This window comes from Vicugna pacos, chromosome 6, assembly GCF_048564905.1.
Source record: "Vicugna pacos chromosome 6, VicPac4, whole genome shotgun sequence".
Taxonomy (NCBI): Eukaryota; Metazoa; Chordata; class Mammalia; order Artiodactyla; family Camelidae; genus Vicugna; species Vicugna pacos.
The window spans coordinates 33319869-33338634 of NC_132992.1; the positions used below are offsets into that span (position 1 = coordinate 33319869).

The 18766-nt window shown below is 53.4% G+C and overlaps 1 protein-coding gene across 2 annotated transcripts in view; it reads right to left on the reverse strand.

Moving 5' to 3' along the window:
- ZFHX2 (zinc finger homeobox 2) overlaps positions 1-18315 on the reverse strand; it is a 28929-nt gene extending 10614 nt beyond the window's left edge. Inside the window, exons 1-3 of one of the 2 annotated variants that reach the window (XM_072962849.1) lie at positions 17903-18315; positions 918-3013; positions 226-743 (exon numbers count right to left, since the gene is read on the reverse strand). In XM_072962849.1, coding sequence (XP_072818950.1) covers positions 226-743; positions 918-2964 — 2565 coding nt within the window. In that variant the 5' untranslated portion in view covers positions 2965-3013; positions 17903-18315. Of the gene's footprint in view, positions 1-225; positions 744-917; positions 3944-17902 lie in introns of those variants that run through there. The other variant, XM_072962850.1, reaches the window with a different exon arrangement.
- Positions 18316-18766: the final 451 nt, after the last annotated feature.

The window sequence follows — 18766 nt, forward strand, 5'->3', positions numbered from 1 at the left end:
TCACCATCCTTTGGTCTCTTTCCCCACATCTTTCTCCAAATAGTTTTCACCCTAGTGGGCTTGCCTTTTTCCTCCAAGTCCACCCGCCTGAGTTTTCACATCACTTTCCCACTCTGCATCTCCGGGCTCCACCCCCCCCCCCCCCCGTCTCCTTTTCCTTTCCTCTCCCCTAGAGGCTCTGTGCTGGACCCTTCAAATCTCAGATCCTTCTGGCTCCACTCTCACCTTATAGATGTGGCTGTTTTCTTCATGGGCTGCGCCCCGAGCATGCAGCTGCATCTTCTCCTTGCTGTTGGACTCAAAGTCACAGATGTTGCAGCGCAGGTGCAGGTGGGGGACAGACCCATAGTGAGCCCCATCTCCCAGGGGCACTGGGGAGGGGGTGCCAATGGCCCCACCCCCCTCCCTCAGGTGGGCCGCCAGCTGGTACTTCTGAGCATGTTTGTCGGTCTTCAGGTGGAGCTGGAAGTTGGCCTTGAGCTGGGTGCCATAGCAGCAGAGCTTGCAGCGGTGGGTGTCGCCGGCCACCTCCTTCCACTCGGCCTCCGGGAGGCTCCGGCCCAGGCTGCAGTGGTAGAGCAGCAGCTCCAGGCTGTCTGTGCTGAAGGCCTGGCACACGAGGCAGCGGAACACCTTCAGGGATGGGCTGTCATCTGGGGGTGGCGAGGTGGGCAGCCCATCAGACAAGGAGCCTAGGAGCTGACTTGGAGGCAGGTGGGCGTCCGGGGAGGAGCTGCCAGGGGCTAGGGGACAGAGACAGATTAGTGGTCCCAGGTTGGCTTGCTCTGTGGGAACATGCGGGGTGGGTGTTGACGGAGCTGGAGTGACCTAAGGTGGGGCGGGTCTGGCCCTTGGGAGGAAGCAGGGAAGCGAGTCTGGCTCTGGGGAAGGGAAGAGCGCCCAGGGAACTAACTTACCAGGTGTGGGGAACTTGCGGGCAGGCGCTCCGAGGTGGTGGAAGCCATTGAGAAGCAGCTGCGCTTCCAGGGGCTTGTCTGGCCTCAGTCCGGGGCCAGGCAAGGAAGCCTGAGGCTGCCCTATGGCCTGCGGTCCGAAATACTGAAAGAGTTCCGGGGGGGTGGTGGGCGCACCCCCGGCTTGGGGAGGGGGGCCTGGCCCCACCAGCCCCGGCGGCAGCCCCAGCGGCAGCCCCTGGTGCAGCATGAGGACGTTCTGCATGTGCTTCTCTGAGGTCATGTGGATGCGCAGGTTGCGGGAGATGTTGGTCTCGTAGCTGCACACCTTGCACTGCCAGGACGATTTGGTCTTGGGCTCCTTGTCCCCCGCGGAGGGTGGGAGCGCTGCCTCTGGGGGGCTCCCCTGCCCGCCGGGCCCCGCCTGGAAGCCCTGCAGGTTGGCCAGGTGCTTGTCGGACTGCATGTGGATGCTGAGGTTGCCCTTGGTGGTGGTGGAGTAGTTGCAGACGTCGCAGCGGTAGGGCTTGTAGCCGCAGTTGTAGCTCTCTCCCCGGGCAAGGCGGGGGTGGGCCCCCCCGGCACTGCAGTAGCTGCAGTGACTGTTGCTTTCGGGGTGCTTCTCCCGCATGTGCACGTCCAGGGTCTGCTGGTACTTGTAGTGCCAGTTGCACTTGGGACACTTGAGCGTCTTGCAGGAGTTGCGTGAGTGTAGCAGAGACATGTGGCTGGACAGACTGAGGCCCTGGAAGGTTGCCGGGGCAGGGGTATAGTCGTCAGCTAGGCGATAGGGCTGGGGTGGGTCACTGGGGTCTTCGGGGGAGCCCACAGGGGCAGGGAGAGTGCCCCCCTCCTTGGAGGTGGGTGAGCTTTGGTTGAGTGGGGGGCAGAGCCCCTCATCCTCCTCTTGCCCCTCGGGGAACCAATCCGGCCCTGCCTCGCCTGCCGCCGTTGGCGATTCTTTGGCTTGGGTTGGGCTGGGGTCCCAGGTGGCCGGGGTGGTTGGAGGGGAGGGTGGGCTGAGGGCCATGACTTCTTCCACGGGCAGGACAGGGGCCTGGGCTTCTGCCTCAGGGGGACCATCTTCGGTCTGGGCTGCATTCGCCTCCATGTTCCCGGTGCCGCTGTTGTTAAGGGGTATCTCTAAAGGGGGGCGAGCAGGCGCTTTTGGTTCCAGAAAGCTTAGGAGGGCCACGTAGCCCTCACCCCCCTGCTGGAGCACGGCTGGATTGCCCAGCAGGCCCTGGTGTTGAGCGGGGGTTAGCGTCACCCCATGAGACTGCATGTGACCCACAAAGGCCTGGGGCCTGCTGAAACCCAGGCGGCACAGGAGGCAGAGCCAGAAGAGTGCCCTGGGGTCTCCTCCCTTGCTCCCCATGGGGCCATCTTTGGGATCTCCGGGTGGGTGTGGAGCCAGCTGGTAGCTCCAGAAGGCTCCATCCCTTCCCTCACAAGTGGCCGGAGATGGCGCTGAGGTATCGTGGGACAGAATTTGGTCAGAAGAGCTAAAGCCTTGGACTGGGTCAAAGCCATGTTGGATGTGAAGGGCAGTGAGGTGTGCAGGGGGCGGGTGGGCAAGGAGGGGTGGGCTGGGCTCTTCCTTGACGCCTGCCTCAGCCCAGGGGAAGCCCTTTGGTAACAGGAGTTCACTGCCACCTGGCAGGGACAGCTTGGCCACTAGGCAGGCCTCACCGCCAGCTGTGAAGAATAAGTGGTCACTGAGGTTCACAGGAGGGAGCCCTCCTCCTTCCTCCTCCTGCTCCTTGTCCTCTTCCACCCCCAGGTCCTTCGATGGGAAGCCCCCACAGCCAGGCTCTTCTAGGGGCTCCCCTATCTCCTTTGGTGGGATGAGGCCACAGCCTGACTCCAGGGGCTGCCCCCCTGGCTCTGAGGACCTCATGTTCTCAGAGGTGGAGGGAGCAGCAGGGGGATCTTTGGTGACAGGATCAGAGGGGGTGCTGGGGGAGGAGGTGTCCGGAGGCGGGGACGGGGCATTGTGCCCAGGGGACGGGGCGGTGCTGGCGGTCGAGGATGCGTTAAGGGTGGCCATGGCAGACGGAGGAGAGCTGGGGGTTCATTTCAGCGTGACAGCCAGGACCCTATGGGAAAACACGGAGAGACTGGCGCTGTGAGGTGGCAGGGGAGACACCCGGTCAGGCAGTTGATTCTCTGGATACTCCAGCCCCTCTTCTCCTGAGCACCTGATTCAAGTACCCATTTGCCAACTTGAAGCTTCCTTAGTGTCTAACAGACTTCAAACTCAACAAGTCCAAAATCAGAACTCTACTTCTCCTCTGAACTTGCTCCTCCCCATCTTCTGTCTCAAAATTTGGTACCACCATTGATCTGGTTGCTGAGTCTAAAAACCCAAGTTTCCTTTTGCCCCCACCCATAGGCAATTCGACAGCAACCTCTCAAGCGAGCATCTCACCCATCTGTTTATTCTCATCTCCACCAGCACAGCCGTGGCCCAAACCATTACCATCTCTTTCCTGAACTAGTGCAACAGACTCCACGTTGGCCTCCGTTTCTACTACTGCCCCTCTGTCCACCCAGAATGATCTTGCATTTAATTCTCAATTATGAAAAATGCCAAACATACATAAAAGTAGACCCAACAATATAAGGAACCCCTTTGTTACTTATCATACAGCTTCAACAGTCCCCAAACTCATGGTCAGTCTTGTTTCATCTGTATCCTCACCACTTCCCCTTTTCCTGTATTGTTTAAAAGCGAATTTCGGGCATCGTAAAGAATCACCTTTCAAAATGTAAATCACACAATATGCTGCTTAGAACCCGTTAATGATTTCTCAGTGCTATGTGAATAAAACCCAAACTCCGCTCCCTGATCTACAAAGAGGCCCTTCTGGTCTGGCACCTGCCTGCTTCCCACACATCTTTAATACTCTCCATCCCACCTGGCAGGCTAGCTCCAGCCCCCTGGCCTTTTTTGTTCCTCAAACACACCAAGGTCATTCCCACCCTAGCAGCTTGCCTGAGCTGTTGACTCTGCCTGGAGTGCCCTTCCTCCAGACTTCTGCCTGGCAGCTCCTGGTCATTCAGGTGTCTGCTTAAACAGTACCTCTTTCAAGAGGCCTTCCCTCTCTTTCGAGGCTTACAAAGCTCAGGGGGTATTTTCTTCAGAGATTTATCACTGCCTGGTATTTCCTGTTTCCTTATTTCTCCCTACCAGGAGGTAAGTTCCAATGAGAGCAGAAAGTCTGCTTTATTAGTTGTTCTCTCATTAGTACCGAGAAAGATGCCTGCCACACATGTCTGTTGGATGAATGATCTCTGGGAAAGACCCTCACTGTGAAGGGATAATTTCCCTAAATCAAGGTCCTCTTGCCAGAGGCCGCAGTGAATTTCCTTTGGCCTGCAGGCATCATGCTACTCTCAGGTGCCTTCCAGATCCATCTCTGGTCACAGGTGGGAACTTCTTGGCCAACTGAGACAGCGGCTTATACGAGATTAGCTGCCTCCTCCCCCCAGAGATTAAAAAAAAAACCAATAATATTACTAATAGCTATTAAGGTACATATACCATGGTCCCGGTGTTGTGAAATGCTTTAATCAATTATCTCATTTAATCTTACAATAACCTTATTTTATAGGTGAGGCAGCCAAGAAACAGAGATGCTGAATGAACTGCTGATTGTCACACAGCTCCCAGGTGGTGAAACTAGAAAAGGCCTGGAGGGGCACAGAGCTAGACCCCAAAGCTACGGCCTGGGTTCCTCCATCCACCTGGACTGCCCCTCAGACACAGGACAGGCAAAATGAGCCTCCAAAGGTCTAGAAATCAGGATTCCTGAGCTCCCTCCAGCTGGCTGGAATTACCAACCCTCTGATGCTGCTCCCAACCTTTTCATCTCAGTTCCCCACTCAAACTCACCAGTTCCCCACGCCTCACCATCCCATACTTCTCAGTGTCCCAAGTGGCCTACCTCCTCTTCGGTTCTTAATATCAGCAGGTATCAAATGGTTGAACCCTTAGCGCTCAGGTTGGCGTGCTTCTGGGAAGTGGTGTGGCCTGGCCCTCACCTTCAGATCCCTTGTTTTATAATGGGTCCTCGGTCTGGCCCCATTCAGCCTGCAGGCTCCCATTCCCACTTCCCTCCTCCTCCTGGGGGGCCAGCCAGGCGTGAAGTCGAAGTGGGAGCCATTAAGGAGCTCCGTGTGGGGCTGGATCCGCATGCTAATGAAAATGCTAATCAGCACCTGGGCAAAGGGTGGCGGGGCTGGGGTGGGGGGGTGCGGGACTCAAAGAGAAGTAAAGGAATTAGATGTTGGGGAGTTATCTTAGCTAACCAGAAATCAGAAGCCCTGAAGTAGCGGGATAAAAGTATTCCTCCCACGGAATCCTTGGTGGGTGGGGGGAAGAGGGGCTATGTGTGCCGAATTGTGAGGGTCCGACATTCCACGGTCACCCCCATAATGGGGGCTCACCTGGTAGGATGAACCGAGACCCAGCCAGAGCAGCCCCGCCCGGGCCCTGATGCTGAGGGCTGATCCCGGTGGGTGCTCGCCTCCCCGCTGGCCCACCTCACATCCATCAGCAACTTCTCCCTGGCTCCCGACTCACAACTCTAAATCACACTTCAGAGGAGGGCTAGGAAGACCTAAGCCCCAAATCCTGTCTCCAAAGCTTCTACTTCCCAGGACTGGAAAAAGTCAAAACTGATTCCAAGCTAGAAACCCAAGGAGCTTATTAGCTTTGGGCTAGCTGGTGGGTGAGACTCGGATTGGTGGAGGGAGGGAAGGTCTTGCAGCTGTTTAAAATTGCAAATCTCTTCCCCACCTCCTCACCTCCCCCTCCTCCTCAACAGGAAAGAATTTCAATTGCAAATTTATCTCTGCCTCAGTGCGTATCTCCCCCCCCCACCCGCCAACTCCCCTCCCCCACCTTTCTTCCCCGTGCCTCTCCCATCACCCACTATTTATTACAAACCTTTAACTGCAGCAATTATTTTTTTTTTCACTTTTCTCCCCTCCTTCCATTCTCCTCAGCCTCAATCTTTTCTTCTATCCCTCTCTGACTCTCTGGGTCCGTTTCTTTGCCCTTCCTACCTTGAACTCAGTTCTCACCTCTTTCTGTAGACTATACAGAACCAGGAGACAGGCCTAAAAGCCACCCCCCAACACCACCCCCAGGCCAAGAGTCTTGTTCTCCCTCAGCCCCCTGCCATTCCTCCTTTCCGTTCCAGGCTTTCCTTAAGGGCATCTCTTTTCCCTCTGGGCACATCTTAGATGTGGGGAAAGGGAGAAGGCGAGCCCTCGAAGTCCTGACATTCCTGTGCGTGGAGGAGGGGAGGAGGAAGAGGGCTGATCAGGTTGGGGGGACAGTTGAAAGGAACGACCTGGGTGGAGGCGAGGGCTGGGGCCCATGAGGAGAGGGTTTAGGGGAGACAGCAGGCAGTGGCGGCGGTGTGATTAGAACGGAGATTGATGGGAAGGGGCGCCACAGACGGCAGAGAGAGTCAATAAAACGAGAGGATCACATTAGAGGCGACAGAGAGAGCTTTAAATTACAAGGCTGCTGCCACCGAGGGGGATGGGAGGAGGCAGGCCTGGAGCCAAGGGAGGGTGGAGAGTTCTGAGGGTGTAGTCATCCCCTGAGATGAATCTTCCAGCTCCAAAATGGCCCTTAGTCTCCAGAGCTCCCTGCTGCCCCTTCATCTCACCTCCCTCCCTAATGCTTCCTTTCCTCCCGGGCTGAGACAGGGGAAGATGGTGAGGAAGCTGTGGGGAAATAGATCTTTTTGGTATTGTTCTCTTCCTCTGTCCAGAGCCAGGTCCCTGGTTATCCCTCAAGGTGAGAAGGAAAGGACGGCAGTGCTACTTTCAAATTTCAGCTTTGTTACCCCGTCAACATAATCTCTGAACTGCAATATTCTTCCACGGGACGTGGACAGAAAGGCACCCTGTAAATATCTGGACGAGAATTCCTACTTCTCAATATTGCACTTCCTGGTCTGGGGACAGATACACAATACTGAGAACAGGAAGAAGCCAGGGAACCAGGAGGCTTCAGAACAGACAGTCGGACCCAGAAAGCTACTGAGAAAGACGTCATGAGTTGGACAGAAAGGCATGGATGTGAAGTGGAAAGCTGCCAAGGCAGGCTCTGAGACCACACAAGTCAAAACACAGTGAGAGTTAAGAACCCAGAGAATTACAGGAGCTAAAAGGACCAGGGCAAAGGAAGGACCAAAGAAGTGAGGCCTGAGGAAGGAGAGAACATGCGCCTCACGGAGGGGACACTAGGCTGTCCAGTAGGACAGGTTGGCCAGCAGGATGGAGGCAGAGCTGGCCAGGGGCCCTCTCTCTGGAGCTGGAGCCCCACCAAGACCAGGACTCCCCTAGGCTGGAGCCCCCTCCCACCTCTGGCAGAGCGGGTAAGTGACACGACCGCCCCCTAGTGGTTGCAGAGGGAACAACCAAGGTGAGGACAGGTCTGCAAGGAGACAGACTGGTTTTCTCCTCCTGGTTCCCCCTCCTTAAAACAAAAACAAAACCCGCTGCTCTCCCTTCTTTTCTCCAAACCCAAGGACATGGCACAGGCTTTCCCAGCAAAGTCAGCCAGAGGGCACTGTCACGTTTGCTTACAATTTGCATACAGTAATTTCCACGTCAGAGCCCTCCAGACAGTTTTACCTTTCACTTTTCCAATAGTTCCATCTATTATCTTTCCTTGGAGCCCATTTTGGGGATCTTTTCTTTTCACTTTCTCCTCTCTGAAACCCCCGCCCCCAGCCTGCCCTCTTCCACACTCACTTTGCCCTGCCTTTCTCTCCTTGTTTGTTGCAACCTGTTGCTTTCAAGAGGCAGCTGCAGAGAGGAGGGGAAGAGAAGCAGGAAAGATGGAGTGTGTGTGCCCACATTAGGGGATCAGTTGGTTCCATAGCAAATAAACTCTAACCAGACGAGATTTCTTTTCTCAGGCAGTGGAAGAACATGGGCTATGGATTATCACAGACCCGGGTTCAGTCCCACCCCAGGTCCCCCACTCACCAGCTGTGCAACCTTGGTAAGTTACTAACTGAGTCTTGTTTCCTTATCTGGGAACTCCCTGTCCCTCACTCCCTATGCTCATACAGAAGGGTTCAGAGCTGGCTTCGTGTGGTCATCTAAGCCTGGGTCTCTCCAGTGCACCTTCAAGATCACACAGCTCCATGTTGCTGTCCTAACCCGGCTGTCGTGAAGACTAGTACGGGTAACGTGCGAGAAGGGCCCACACTGGTAGCCATCAGGTCAGTGCCTTTCCTTATCTTGGCTCTCTCCTCCTGCAGAGCAGGGCAAAACAAGATGTGTGCAAGTAGGCTGCCTCTTTCCTTCTGCTTCGCCCCTTCTCGACTGGACTCATCCTCTCATCTCTGCCCATTTCAACTGAGGGCAGATTCCTTGGGGGCAGCGTTTAAATCTAGTCTGCCCAGCAGCAGAGTTCATTTCTCACCAGGCCCTCTTGATGGCTGAGCCTAGAGACACCCCAGTATCCCGGCGCAGAGGCTGAAGTTTTGCCCAGCCTCACACTTGGATCAAAACTATTATGGCCTCTCCCTGCATTAAAATGATTACTTTCTCTGTCTCTAAATCTCACCTATATTTCAAAAGAAAACAACAAACAAAAATACTACTATTCCTCCATTTGAATTCTACCTATTTTTCCTAGAACTCTTCCCCCAAACCCAGTATCGAGGGAGTGCTTACTTTGTATAGAGAAATTTTGTCCAAAAGAGAGAAAATGAGAATGGCAGGGAATGAGACAGGCAGGAAAAAGAGTGTCAGAGAGGGTAAGACTGAAGAAGGGAGGGAGAGGGAGAGGAAGGGAGTGGGCAGGGAGCTGGGGCTTGATCTGCATATGCAAATACTGTATCTCCTTGATGCCTCCCAACTTTGGCAGCAGATTGGGCAGGTGGCCTGTCCCCAGTGAGAGGGATGGAGCAAAGAGACTATGTCTTCCACTTTACAAGATGCTTAAGGTGGGCAGGAGGGAACTTGGTGGGGTGTGAGGAGGAAGGAGAGGCTGAGAGGAAGAAGACAGGTGGGGAGGGAGTTGACAGGGCTAAAAGGGAAGCTGTGGATTAAAACTACAACCAGTGATAAGCATCCATCCATATTTGCCTGGCTTTGTTGAGATGTGCTGCAGCTAGAGAAGAGGATGTCCAGGAGAGGGATGGAGCCTCTTGCCAGTGCATCTCCCTCGATAATGCCACAAGTGTTAGGATGACGGTGTAGAGCTATGTGATCTTGTAGATTACTGGAGAGACCCAGGCTTAGATGACCACATGAATCGGCTCTAAATCCTTCTTCTGTATGAGCATTGGGGTATGAGGAACAGGGAGTTGTACCCTTGAATTTAGATTCAGGATCCCATCTGGCATGGGGGACCTTTGTAGAAGACCTTTGACCTCACTGAGCTTGCAAAGAATTACATGCAGTTCTTCTAGAATTAATTTGGAAGGATACCATGGTAAGTGGTTGTTTATATAAATAAATCCTTCTGGCTCTTTGATTCTGCATGAATCCTTGTGATAGTAATGACTCCATTTAAATACTATTAAAACAATAAGAAATAATAATAATAAGAATATCTTTAAATGTTTACCATGTGCCAGGCACTGTGCTGAGCCCTCTGGAAGCATTAAATCACCGAATTCTCCACTACAACCCGATGAAATTGATTCAGCTACTCATTCCCATTTTACAAACATGGAAACAGACTTAGATGAGTTAAGTAATTTTTAAGGTCTCACATTTGGAAAGCAGAGTTGAGATTGGCCTCAGGGAGCCTGACCTCAGCACTCTGCTGGAGCTAATTTGTAAGCTTCTCAACTCTGGCTGGTAAGCATTTTGAATGAGATCCTTTAAGTCTGAGTGTGTTACTCTGCCCTTATGTGTGTTGCCTTGAGCATCTGTGCTGTCATGCTCTCCTTTAAGCTTGAAGGTGTTAGATGGCCTTCTCCCAGTTGGTTTGTTTCTTAGGATAAGATGGGCCAGCACAGGCCACTGCTCTGCACAACTCCAGGGGGCGCTATTCACACTGCAATCTGTGCAGGTGTTCTGGCCAGTCTGGGTGTGTGTGTGTGTGTGTGAGAGAGAGAGAGAGTAGGGTGGAGATAGATATCACAGATTGAGTTATTTGACTGATGATATGAGTATTCATTTGTGATAACCTCTCTGAAAGTTGAAAGTCTACACATGTGTATTCATAATAGCATGTGAGGGAGAGGGTATATAGCTCAGTGGTAGAGTGCAGGCTGAACATTCATAAGGTCCTGGGTTCAATCCCCAGTGTCTCCATTTAAATAAATAAACCCCAAGCAAACAAACAAACAAACAAACAAACAAACAGAAAAGGCATAATAGCGTATGAACTTCAGGGGGAAAAGGTACGGTTTTTTTTTGTTGTTGTTGTTGTTAAATAAAAAGATAGCCTTTAAGGTCAGACAGACCTGGAATCGAATTCTAGTTCTATTGCCTATTATGTAAATGTCCTCGGGTGGGTTGCTTAAAGCTTGTTTCTTCAATAAATAGAAAGGGAATAGTTCCTCATGGAGTTGGGCCCAATGAGACGATCGTCATTGAGACTGGCACTTTGTGATCAATAAAGGGAAATGATAATTGCTCCACGTGTCTTTTTCCCCAAGTTGGAGTGTACGTGTGCGTTTATTGCTTTATGATTGTGTGTGTGGCTGAGGGGCCTGGGTGTAGCCCAGCCCCAGCACCTCTTCGGAGCTGGTGAAGGGGCTCGCTCTCGGCCCCCCGACCGAGTCTCCCCGAGGCTCTGGGTTATGCCGGCGGGGGCCCCGGGCTTCCCGTTTAACGGCGGGGTGTCCTGTGCGGGTGTGCTGCCGCGTGCCTGTTTGTGCGCGGTGGCCTGGCTGGCGCGGGCGTGTTTGGGGTGGTGGTAATTACTGGGATGGCCCAGCCCTAATGAGTGTGATCTCGTTACACTCTCACCGCCTCTAATGGAGCTAACCTCATTTCACAGCCATTAGAGATGGAGATGAGGCCCCGCCCCCGGCCCCGCCAGCTGCAGCTCCCGCAGCCCCCGCCACGTCCTTCCCCTCCGGCTCGCCATTTCCCCGTGCCACCGCTCCTCTCCCTCCCGGTCCTCTGCTCCTCCTTCTAGGCTTCCCTCTCCCGTTCCCCATTGTTCTTTTCCCTTCCCGTCTTTCCGCGCCCCTCTCCCCTGCCCTCCTCTTCCGTCGTCAGCCTTCCCTCCACTCCTCCATTCCTGCCTTCCTCTTCCCTTTACTCATCACCCTCCCTCTTCCTTCCCCGGGTCCGCCTGTCCCCACGTCTCCATCTCCCCGTCCTCTTCTCCGCCCCCTCCCCCGCCCTTCCCTGCTGCTGGCCCTCCCCTCCCCCACGGTGCCCCGTCTGGCCAGAGGACAAATCTCAAGGGGAAAGCAGCAAAGACAAACAAGGAGCAGTGACTTCATTATCGTCGTTAATTTGCCACTTCAGTTCCTCCCACAAGGGTCAAAGCCGGCACGGCTTGAACTCAGGACTGACGCGGAGGCTGAGCCGGCGGCCAGCCTTTTCCGCCTTAAGCCTCTCGAACCACTCAGACTCCCCCCTCCTGTGGCCTTCATTTCTCTGCAGGGGGTCAGGCTCCCGGTTTTTCTCTTCCGCTGCTTAGTCCTCGCAACCTCAGCCTACCGCCCTCTTTCCTTTTTCATTTAAATTGTGGCCTCCTCTCCTGCTGGAAGTCACATGGTGTGTACCTTTGACTCCCTCCTTCTCGTCCTACACAGCCTGTTTCCGCTTCTCCCGCTCCTCCCTGCCCTATCCATCCTGAACCCGTGTCTTGGCCTTCTCTAGCCTTCCCTCTTCCTAAACCTCAAGCACACGCCTTTCCCTAAAGCACCGGGACTTATCTCAAGGTTTTGAAAATCACGTAGTCTGATGAAGCTGGGGATGGGAGAAGGAGTTTGTGGCTCAAGCCGGAAAAGTGATTCAGAACACGGAAATGGCAGGATGGAAAGGAAGACAGCTGTGATGGGGGCGACCGGCCCACGAATCAAAGGAAGCAGCAGAATTTAGATTTTGACGCTCGAGACCCAAGACACACTGGGCCCCAGAGAAACAGCCTTCCCAAGACCAGAGGGAAAAAGAGGATGAGCCAGAGGGCTTTGGGCTTGAGACTAAGAGGGTACGGGGTCACAGACAACAAGGAATGAAAAATGTGAGGATGTGGGGGTGGGGGGATAGAATGGGAGTTTGGGATTTGCAGATGCTAACTACTACATATAAGATAGATAAACAAGGTCCTACTGTAGAGCACAGGGAACTATATTCAATACCTTGTAATAGCCTATAATGAAAAAGAATCTAAAAAGGAATACATTTATAGAATCTGAAAAGGAATATATTTATATTCATAACTGAATCACTATGCTGTACACCAGAAACTAACAACACTGTAAACTGACTATATTTCAATTAAAAAAAATTTGAGGATGGAAATGGCATTTACCCCATCAGTTCCTCAGGGAAACACAATCTAACACTGCCGTCCCACCCCCTGCCCTCCTTCACTGAGAAGCCAAATGACTGGCAATTGACTCCTGACCTTTAGCCCAATCCCGGCCCCAGGGGGAGAGGCTGGGGGTAGTTGGCTGTGGCTGGAGGAGGCACCAGGGAAATGTCCACACATGAAGCCCACATTTCTTCACCCACCCTGCCCCACCGGCTCTGCACAACATGCCGCACAGGACCAGACTGCACAGGTCTGCTCTCTTCTCTCTACAGAGAGCTCCTGCTACTTATGGCCTCTAACTGCACCGGCCCCTGGGCCAGCACTGTTCCAGGGGAGTGGCCCTGCTGTGATTCCAAGGCTGGAAACTTAGCTTCAGTGTAGTCCCACATTCCTGCCCAAATACAGAGGCAGGGCCTGTTTTCTCATTTGACTTTGAAAGAGAGATTTTTTTATGGGGTGCTGAGCTGTCTTGGGAGGAATTAGAAAAAGATGTCTTCCTCCAGGTGTCTGCAGCCCACCATGACAGTCGTCCAGCTTGGTGACAGGAGAGCAGATGGATCTCAGCCCTGCCATCCCTTAACTAGGCACCATAAACAACTGGACACAGAGGCTCTGGGTTCTGCACAAGTGTCTACAAGAAGGGGGACACTAAGAGCCAATGAGATGACCTCAGGGTGCTGAAAGGCCCCTCTAAATCCTTCACCCTGTCTCACCAGCCTGGGGTGGAGGAGGGGTGGGCAGGCGGTCCCCTGGGGCTTTCCGCAGAGAGGCAAGGGGCTCTGGAAAAGTGAGTGGTGGGATGACTGAGAAGCCAGAGAAGAAAGATGGAAAAATCAATGAAATGAGTTTCTAACGGTGAGGTAAAGGACCGCCGTGTCGACAGCCTGTCGCCGGCTGCAAAATATGAGCTGCCCAAGTCCATGGCGGCGGCTGACAGTGCATCCAGCTGCCACTGTCCTCCCCGCAGGCCCCCGCCCACCGGCCCCTTCTCCAGCTGCCCTGGCCTCTCTTATTAGCGTGACTCTCCCCCAGCGCTCCCAACTCACCCCCTCTCTTCCAGGGCTTCTTTCCTAGATTCAAAGATCCATTCAGAGTCTTTCTGACTCTTCACCATAGGAATAGGTTAAGTTACGATTGCCGATTGGGTGCATCTTTCTCCTCTATGGCTTCTGTATTTAGACCTCTCTCTGGTGTGTGCAGAAGTGTGTGTCTGCAGATCTCATTCAGAGTTCTGATGAGCTTTGCATCCCCTGCCTCTCCCTCTTTTCCCCTAGACTCTAGCAGTCAGAATGCAAGGCCATCCCTCACAGCGTTTCTCACACCCAAGTCTGTGCCTCCTCTTGCCTTTTGGCCCACTTGGCCAATGCTTGTAATTGCCTGGGTTTGGGCAAGGTGCTTAGGATGGGCCTGTGTTTATGATGGGCCTGGTATTGATTTATGAACTCCATGTGACCAGTGTGTGTGTGTGTGTGTGTGTGTGTGTGTGTGTGTGTGTGTGTGTGTGTACATATATGGCAGATTCAATTGTGGTTTCATGGTCGGGAATGGGGTTGGGTAGGGGTGCTACTTGCAATTCAAATCTGCCAACTCCATCTTTGGAAACACCTCTCAACCTTTTCTGGAAACCACCTCCTTTTTCTACCCTCCTCTGTAATCTTCCTCTTGGGCTCCTGAGACTGTTCATTCATGTTTTCTCCCATTATCTCTGCCAAGACTTCCCAGATCTGTCCCGAGAGTCAGCCCTAGCTGCCTCCAAGTGTGCCCCTAACCCAGTCTCTCCTCTCTCCACCTCAGATCTCACAGTTGCTCAGTTAACTCCCCTCCGGCCCCTTCCTCCAGGGTCTGCTTTCCCAACTCACCCGCTTAGGCAGACTTAGGCCTGAGGGGTGGGGTGACAGGAAGGTGGGCAACTCTTTTCCTTAGCCTCTCCCTATTAATTCGACATCTGGTCAATAGATATGAAGCATCCTCTGTGTGACAGACACTGTGCAAGGTGCTAGAAAACACTCGGAAACTAGACAGATGCAGCTGCTGCTCACGTGGCCATCAGGTCTAACCTTGGGTCTCTCACCCGGCAGCTTCTCTCAGAGTCCTTTATTTCCCCCCTTCTTCCACAGCCAGATTCCACAGTTCCTTCCCTTTTCTCTATCCCTGCTTCTGTTTATACTCTCACACAGCTCCGATCCCCTCTATTCTGCATTTCCAGCTTCCGTCTCCATTCTTAAGCCCAAAGCGAGGTTCATCTTGCATTTTCAGTAACTCTCCTCCCTGCTCACAAAGCCCTTCTTTCGCATTCTGTCACTGCCATTTCCAGCTCTCTTCCTTCTCTGACTGCTTTTCCATCCTACCATCCCATCCTCAAAGCTGTCTGTTTCCTGAGGTCCCTTCCTCTTGCTCCTGCAGACTCTAGGGAACCTCAAGCACTCACAAACCAGACTTCACTCTGAGCTAAGAACAGCTTCAGGGAGGCCAGGTCAAGCTACGAGACCCAGGAATCCTACAGCTTTGACTCTGGCCCCAGCCCCATCCGCTTATCCAGCAAAGCAGCGAGTTGTTCCTCTATGGGTCTTAAGGTAACACCGGCTGCTCTGACATCATGGAGGGAGGAACCCTGTCAGGTTGCCAAGGCAACAGCAGCAATTTATGACATCAGAGGCTGGAGGTCTTTGGTTCTCAGGGGGCTGGAAAGATTCAAGTTCCTATCAGCTAAAGTATATGGGAATTCTACTTTGTTGTCTCTTTGCTCATGTCCCCCTGGCTTGGGAAGGAAATGCAAAGGCCTTCAGTGGGGTAGTGAGGGATTTGGCCAATGAAATGAGCCAGATCTCTCTTTCTCTTCACCAGATATCCCTGCGTGTTCTCTCTCTCCTTTGGCATCCCTCTCTTTTGGGGCTTCGCCCAGTGGTGTTTCTGCTCTGCCCTTTTTCCAAATTGCCCCTCCTGCATCGCTCCCTTTGCATCCGTCACACTGTGTCCTTCTCACACCAGAAGCATTTGTTTCCTTTGATACCTCCAGCTCTCCTCTTTCTCCCCACCAGGCTCTGTGCGGCTCTGATCTGCCTCAGCACTCCTTCCCTTCCCTTCCATTTCCCTTCTTTGTACTACACTCTTTTCTCACCTCATCTTCTTCAGTCCCTCCCTTCCCCCATTTTACCACTGGACTCATTTCACATTGCTCGTTCCGCTGACCTTCCTCTTTAGAAAGATTCTATCCTTTCTCTCCCTCTTTCCTTCTGTAGCACTATTAACTCGTGTTTTATTTCACTCTCCCAATTTTTCATTAATCACCCCTCGGTTCCTCCCCTGCCCAGCATTCCGCATGGATTTTCTTTCCTGCCTTCGCACATTCCTCACGTCATGCCTTTACTGCACCCAGCCTCCCCTATCTTTTTGTCACTGTTCACCTCTGAAATCTTCCCTGCCCATATCTACCTCCTCCTTTCACCCTTCAAGCTCCCAAAGCCTAGAAAAACCATGATGGGCTTAAAACAAGGTAAATTCTCCAGACTCTTTATCCATCTTTCCCATTCTTTAGGCTCAATGAACCTGGTCCTTTGCATAAACTAGCTTCTGTCACACTAATGAAAACTGCCCGGTAAAAAATCGTGCTGAATCCAAGTATGATAAGAGTAGGGACCCAGGAGGAAGATGAATTAGAAAGTAAAGAAAAAGCCACTGATGTCTAGATGAACTGAAAGATAAGGGGCAACTGAGCAGGGTGGAGCTCAGAGTCCCAGAGAACATCCCCTTACAAAATCCAAGCTGGCAGTGAATGAACATAATGGCCCTGACTGATGAAGGGGTGATATGCCCTGGAAACCTGCTACATTGATTTCTTGGCCTGTTAATAATGTGCCTTCACAAAGCATACTCCCCACCTCTCCCAGCCCTTCTGGTTTCTTCTGCTGCTGGGGTTAAAATGCTGGGTGAGAAGATAAGGAATACAAGAAACTTAGGGTGACCAAGGAGAAAAGGTAGGAAGAGGACAGATGATGGAAACAAAGGTGAAGAATAGGCCAAGGAGATCATGCGAGACAGGGATGGGGGAACTAAAGGGTGTGAAACGAAGTGGGGAAATAAAAAAATACATAATAGTAAAGTGAGGGAAGGGAGGAAAATCAAGTCGACAAGGAAGAGGTTTGTGGTGGGAAGCTCCTGGAGAGGCAGATGATTACTCAGGAGACCAGAGGTGAGGGCCTGATGGGGGACACAGGCACATGGCAAAGGGGATGGTCAACAATGCTAGAAAGTTCCAAAGCTTCCTGGGTGAAGATGGAAGAGGAGGCCGTCCTGGTCATGCTGAAAGGGTACTCGAGACCCTGGGGAAGACACATCTGCTCCATCCCTCCACTCTTCCAGGCCCCTGACCAGAACCATTAGTCATGACTGATAAGCAAACTCCAAAGCAGCCTGAAAAGGTCAGAGCTATCTGTTCAGACCCTGAGGGAAAGGGCATGGAGTCCTCGGTGGCTAGAACAGTCAGGCAGCAAGGTGTGACACATAGTGACAGGGACACACAGCGAGAGGATCACTCGGAGAGGAAGTCACATCTGGAGACAGTGACACACAGACAGACCCGGACATGAATGGGTGGGGAGAATGAATGAGGTGAAGAACGGCAAAATCAAGAGATAGGGACACATGGCAGAGATCAGCGGGGCAACAGGCGCAGCAAGACGCGTGGTCGAGTGTTCAACGATAGGGCCATTCAGAGAGAGCGGCAGACTAGAGCGGATGGGGAGTTGGGGAGCCAGGAGAGGCACACTGCACCCTGAATAGGAGCACTGGCCTCCCCTTCACCTACTGGCACCTTTCAAAAAAACCCAAAACAGAAAACAAGCAAAACAAAACAAAACAAAACAAAAAAAACCAACCCAACAAACAACTCAACTTCAGGCAAAACCTATGGTCGAAGATTAAGGATATCCACGTCCCCTCCCACCCCTACCCCCAACCCCCCAGCGCGCTTGCCCATCCATCAGCCCGCCGGCTAGCCGCCGTTCCTCCCTCATCCTGCGGCCGGCGGGGGGCCGCCGAGACCCAAGCCCCTCCTGGCTGACAGCTCAGAGCCCCGGCACTCACCCGGCCTCCCCTTCCCTCCGGGACCCCCGCTTCCCGCACAGCTCCGCGCGGTCCGTCTAGGCTCTCGTAACCCTCCGTCTGTCCGGCTAGCTCCTGGTCCAGCCTCGATGCCTTTCCTTTCCCCGTCTCTACCTCTACCCCAGCATCACTCTTTTCCCCATTCCCGCTCGCAGGCCCTCTCCCTCCCACCCACACCCCTGTCCCTCCTTCTCCTCAGGCTCTCGATCTGTCCGTCTATCCGTCCAGGTCCCCTCCCCCCAGCCCCTTCCCGTCCCTCTCCGTGCCCTCCAGCGGCAGTCTCCGAGCGCCTCCTCTCCCCTCCGTCTCAAGCTTCCAAAGAGCAAGGAAAGGAAGAAGAGAGAGAGGGAGAGGAGAAAAAAACCAACCCAGCAGCATCGGAAATCGATGCACTTACACCTCAGCTGGAAGCAGGGACGGGAGTCGAACCGCGGCCGCCGAGCAGCGCGAGGCGGGGAGGGGAGGGGGTGGCTCTTGGAAGGGACTTCTCCGATGTGTTGATTCCTTTTTTCCCCTCCTCCTCCCTCCCTCCAGCGCTCACTCCGGGGCGTCGGGGACGGAGATGGAAAAAATAAATAAATAAATTCACGGCGGTGAGGGAAGTGAAGGAAAATAATCAATGCTATTTGGCTGCGGCTGAAGTGTTTTCCCGGCTTCGTGAGGGGGTTTCCATTGATTCACCCTGGGCACTCTCGCTCGCTCCCTGCCGCCTCCTCCTCCTCCTCCTCCTCGCCCTCCTCCTCCTCCTCCTCGCCCTCACTCCTCCGCCTCATTCACTGGCTGGAGCCGAGGCGTCCCACACAATGGAATAATCAATACCCAGGCGCCCGGGGCGGCCCCACTGAGCAGGTGCAGCGGCCCGCCCGCCGCGGAGTATGCTGGGAGTTGTAGTCCGTCCGCCCCCGCCCCCGCCCGCCGGCCCTAGAGCTTGGTGTCCGCCTGCCTGTTGGACCTTGGGTGGGACCCAAGGCCGGAGTGAAGGCGGTCCCCTGTCCGGCCACCTGCTCGACTTTGGCACCAGGTCCAAGCCGGTGCCTGCAAAGAGGAAAGGCTCTTTTAAACACTTTGCCGTCTTCTCTTCCTCTTTCTTCTGCCTACAGAAATCATACATATGTTATGTTATTTTGTTTTAAACCAGCTCTAGAACAAGCCTTGGCTTCTACCAGCTTCCCGGAGTCATCAAGGCCTCTCTTTTTTTTCACATGCTTCTTGCCTTATGTTACCCTCCCTTCCAATGGGGTACTTCAACCTTCTCTTCCAC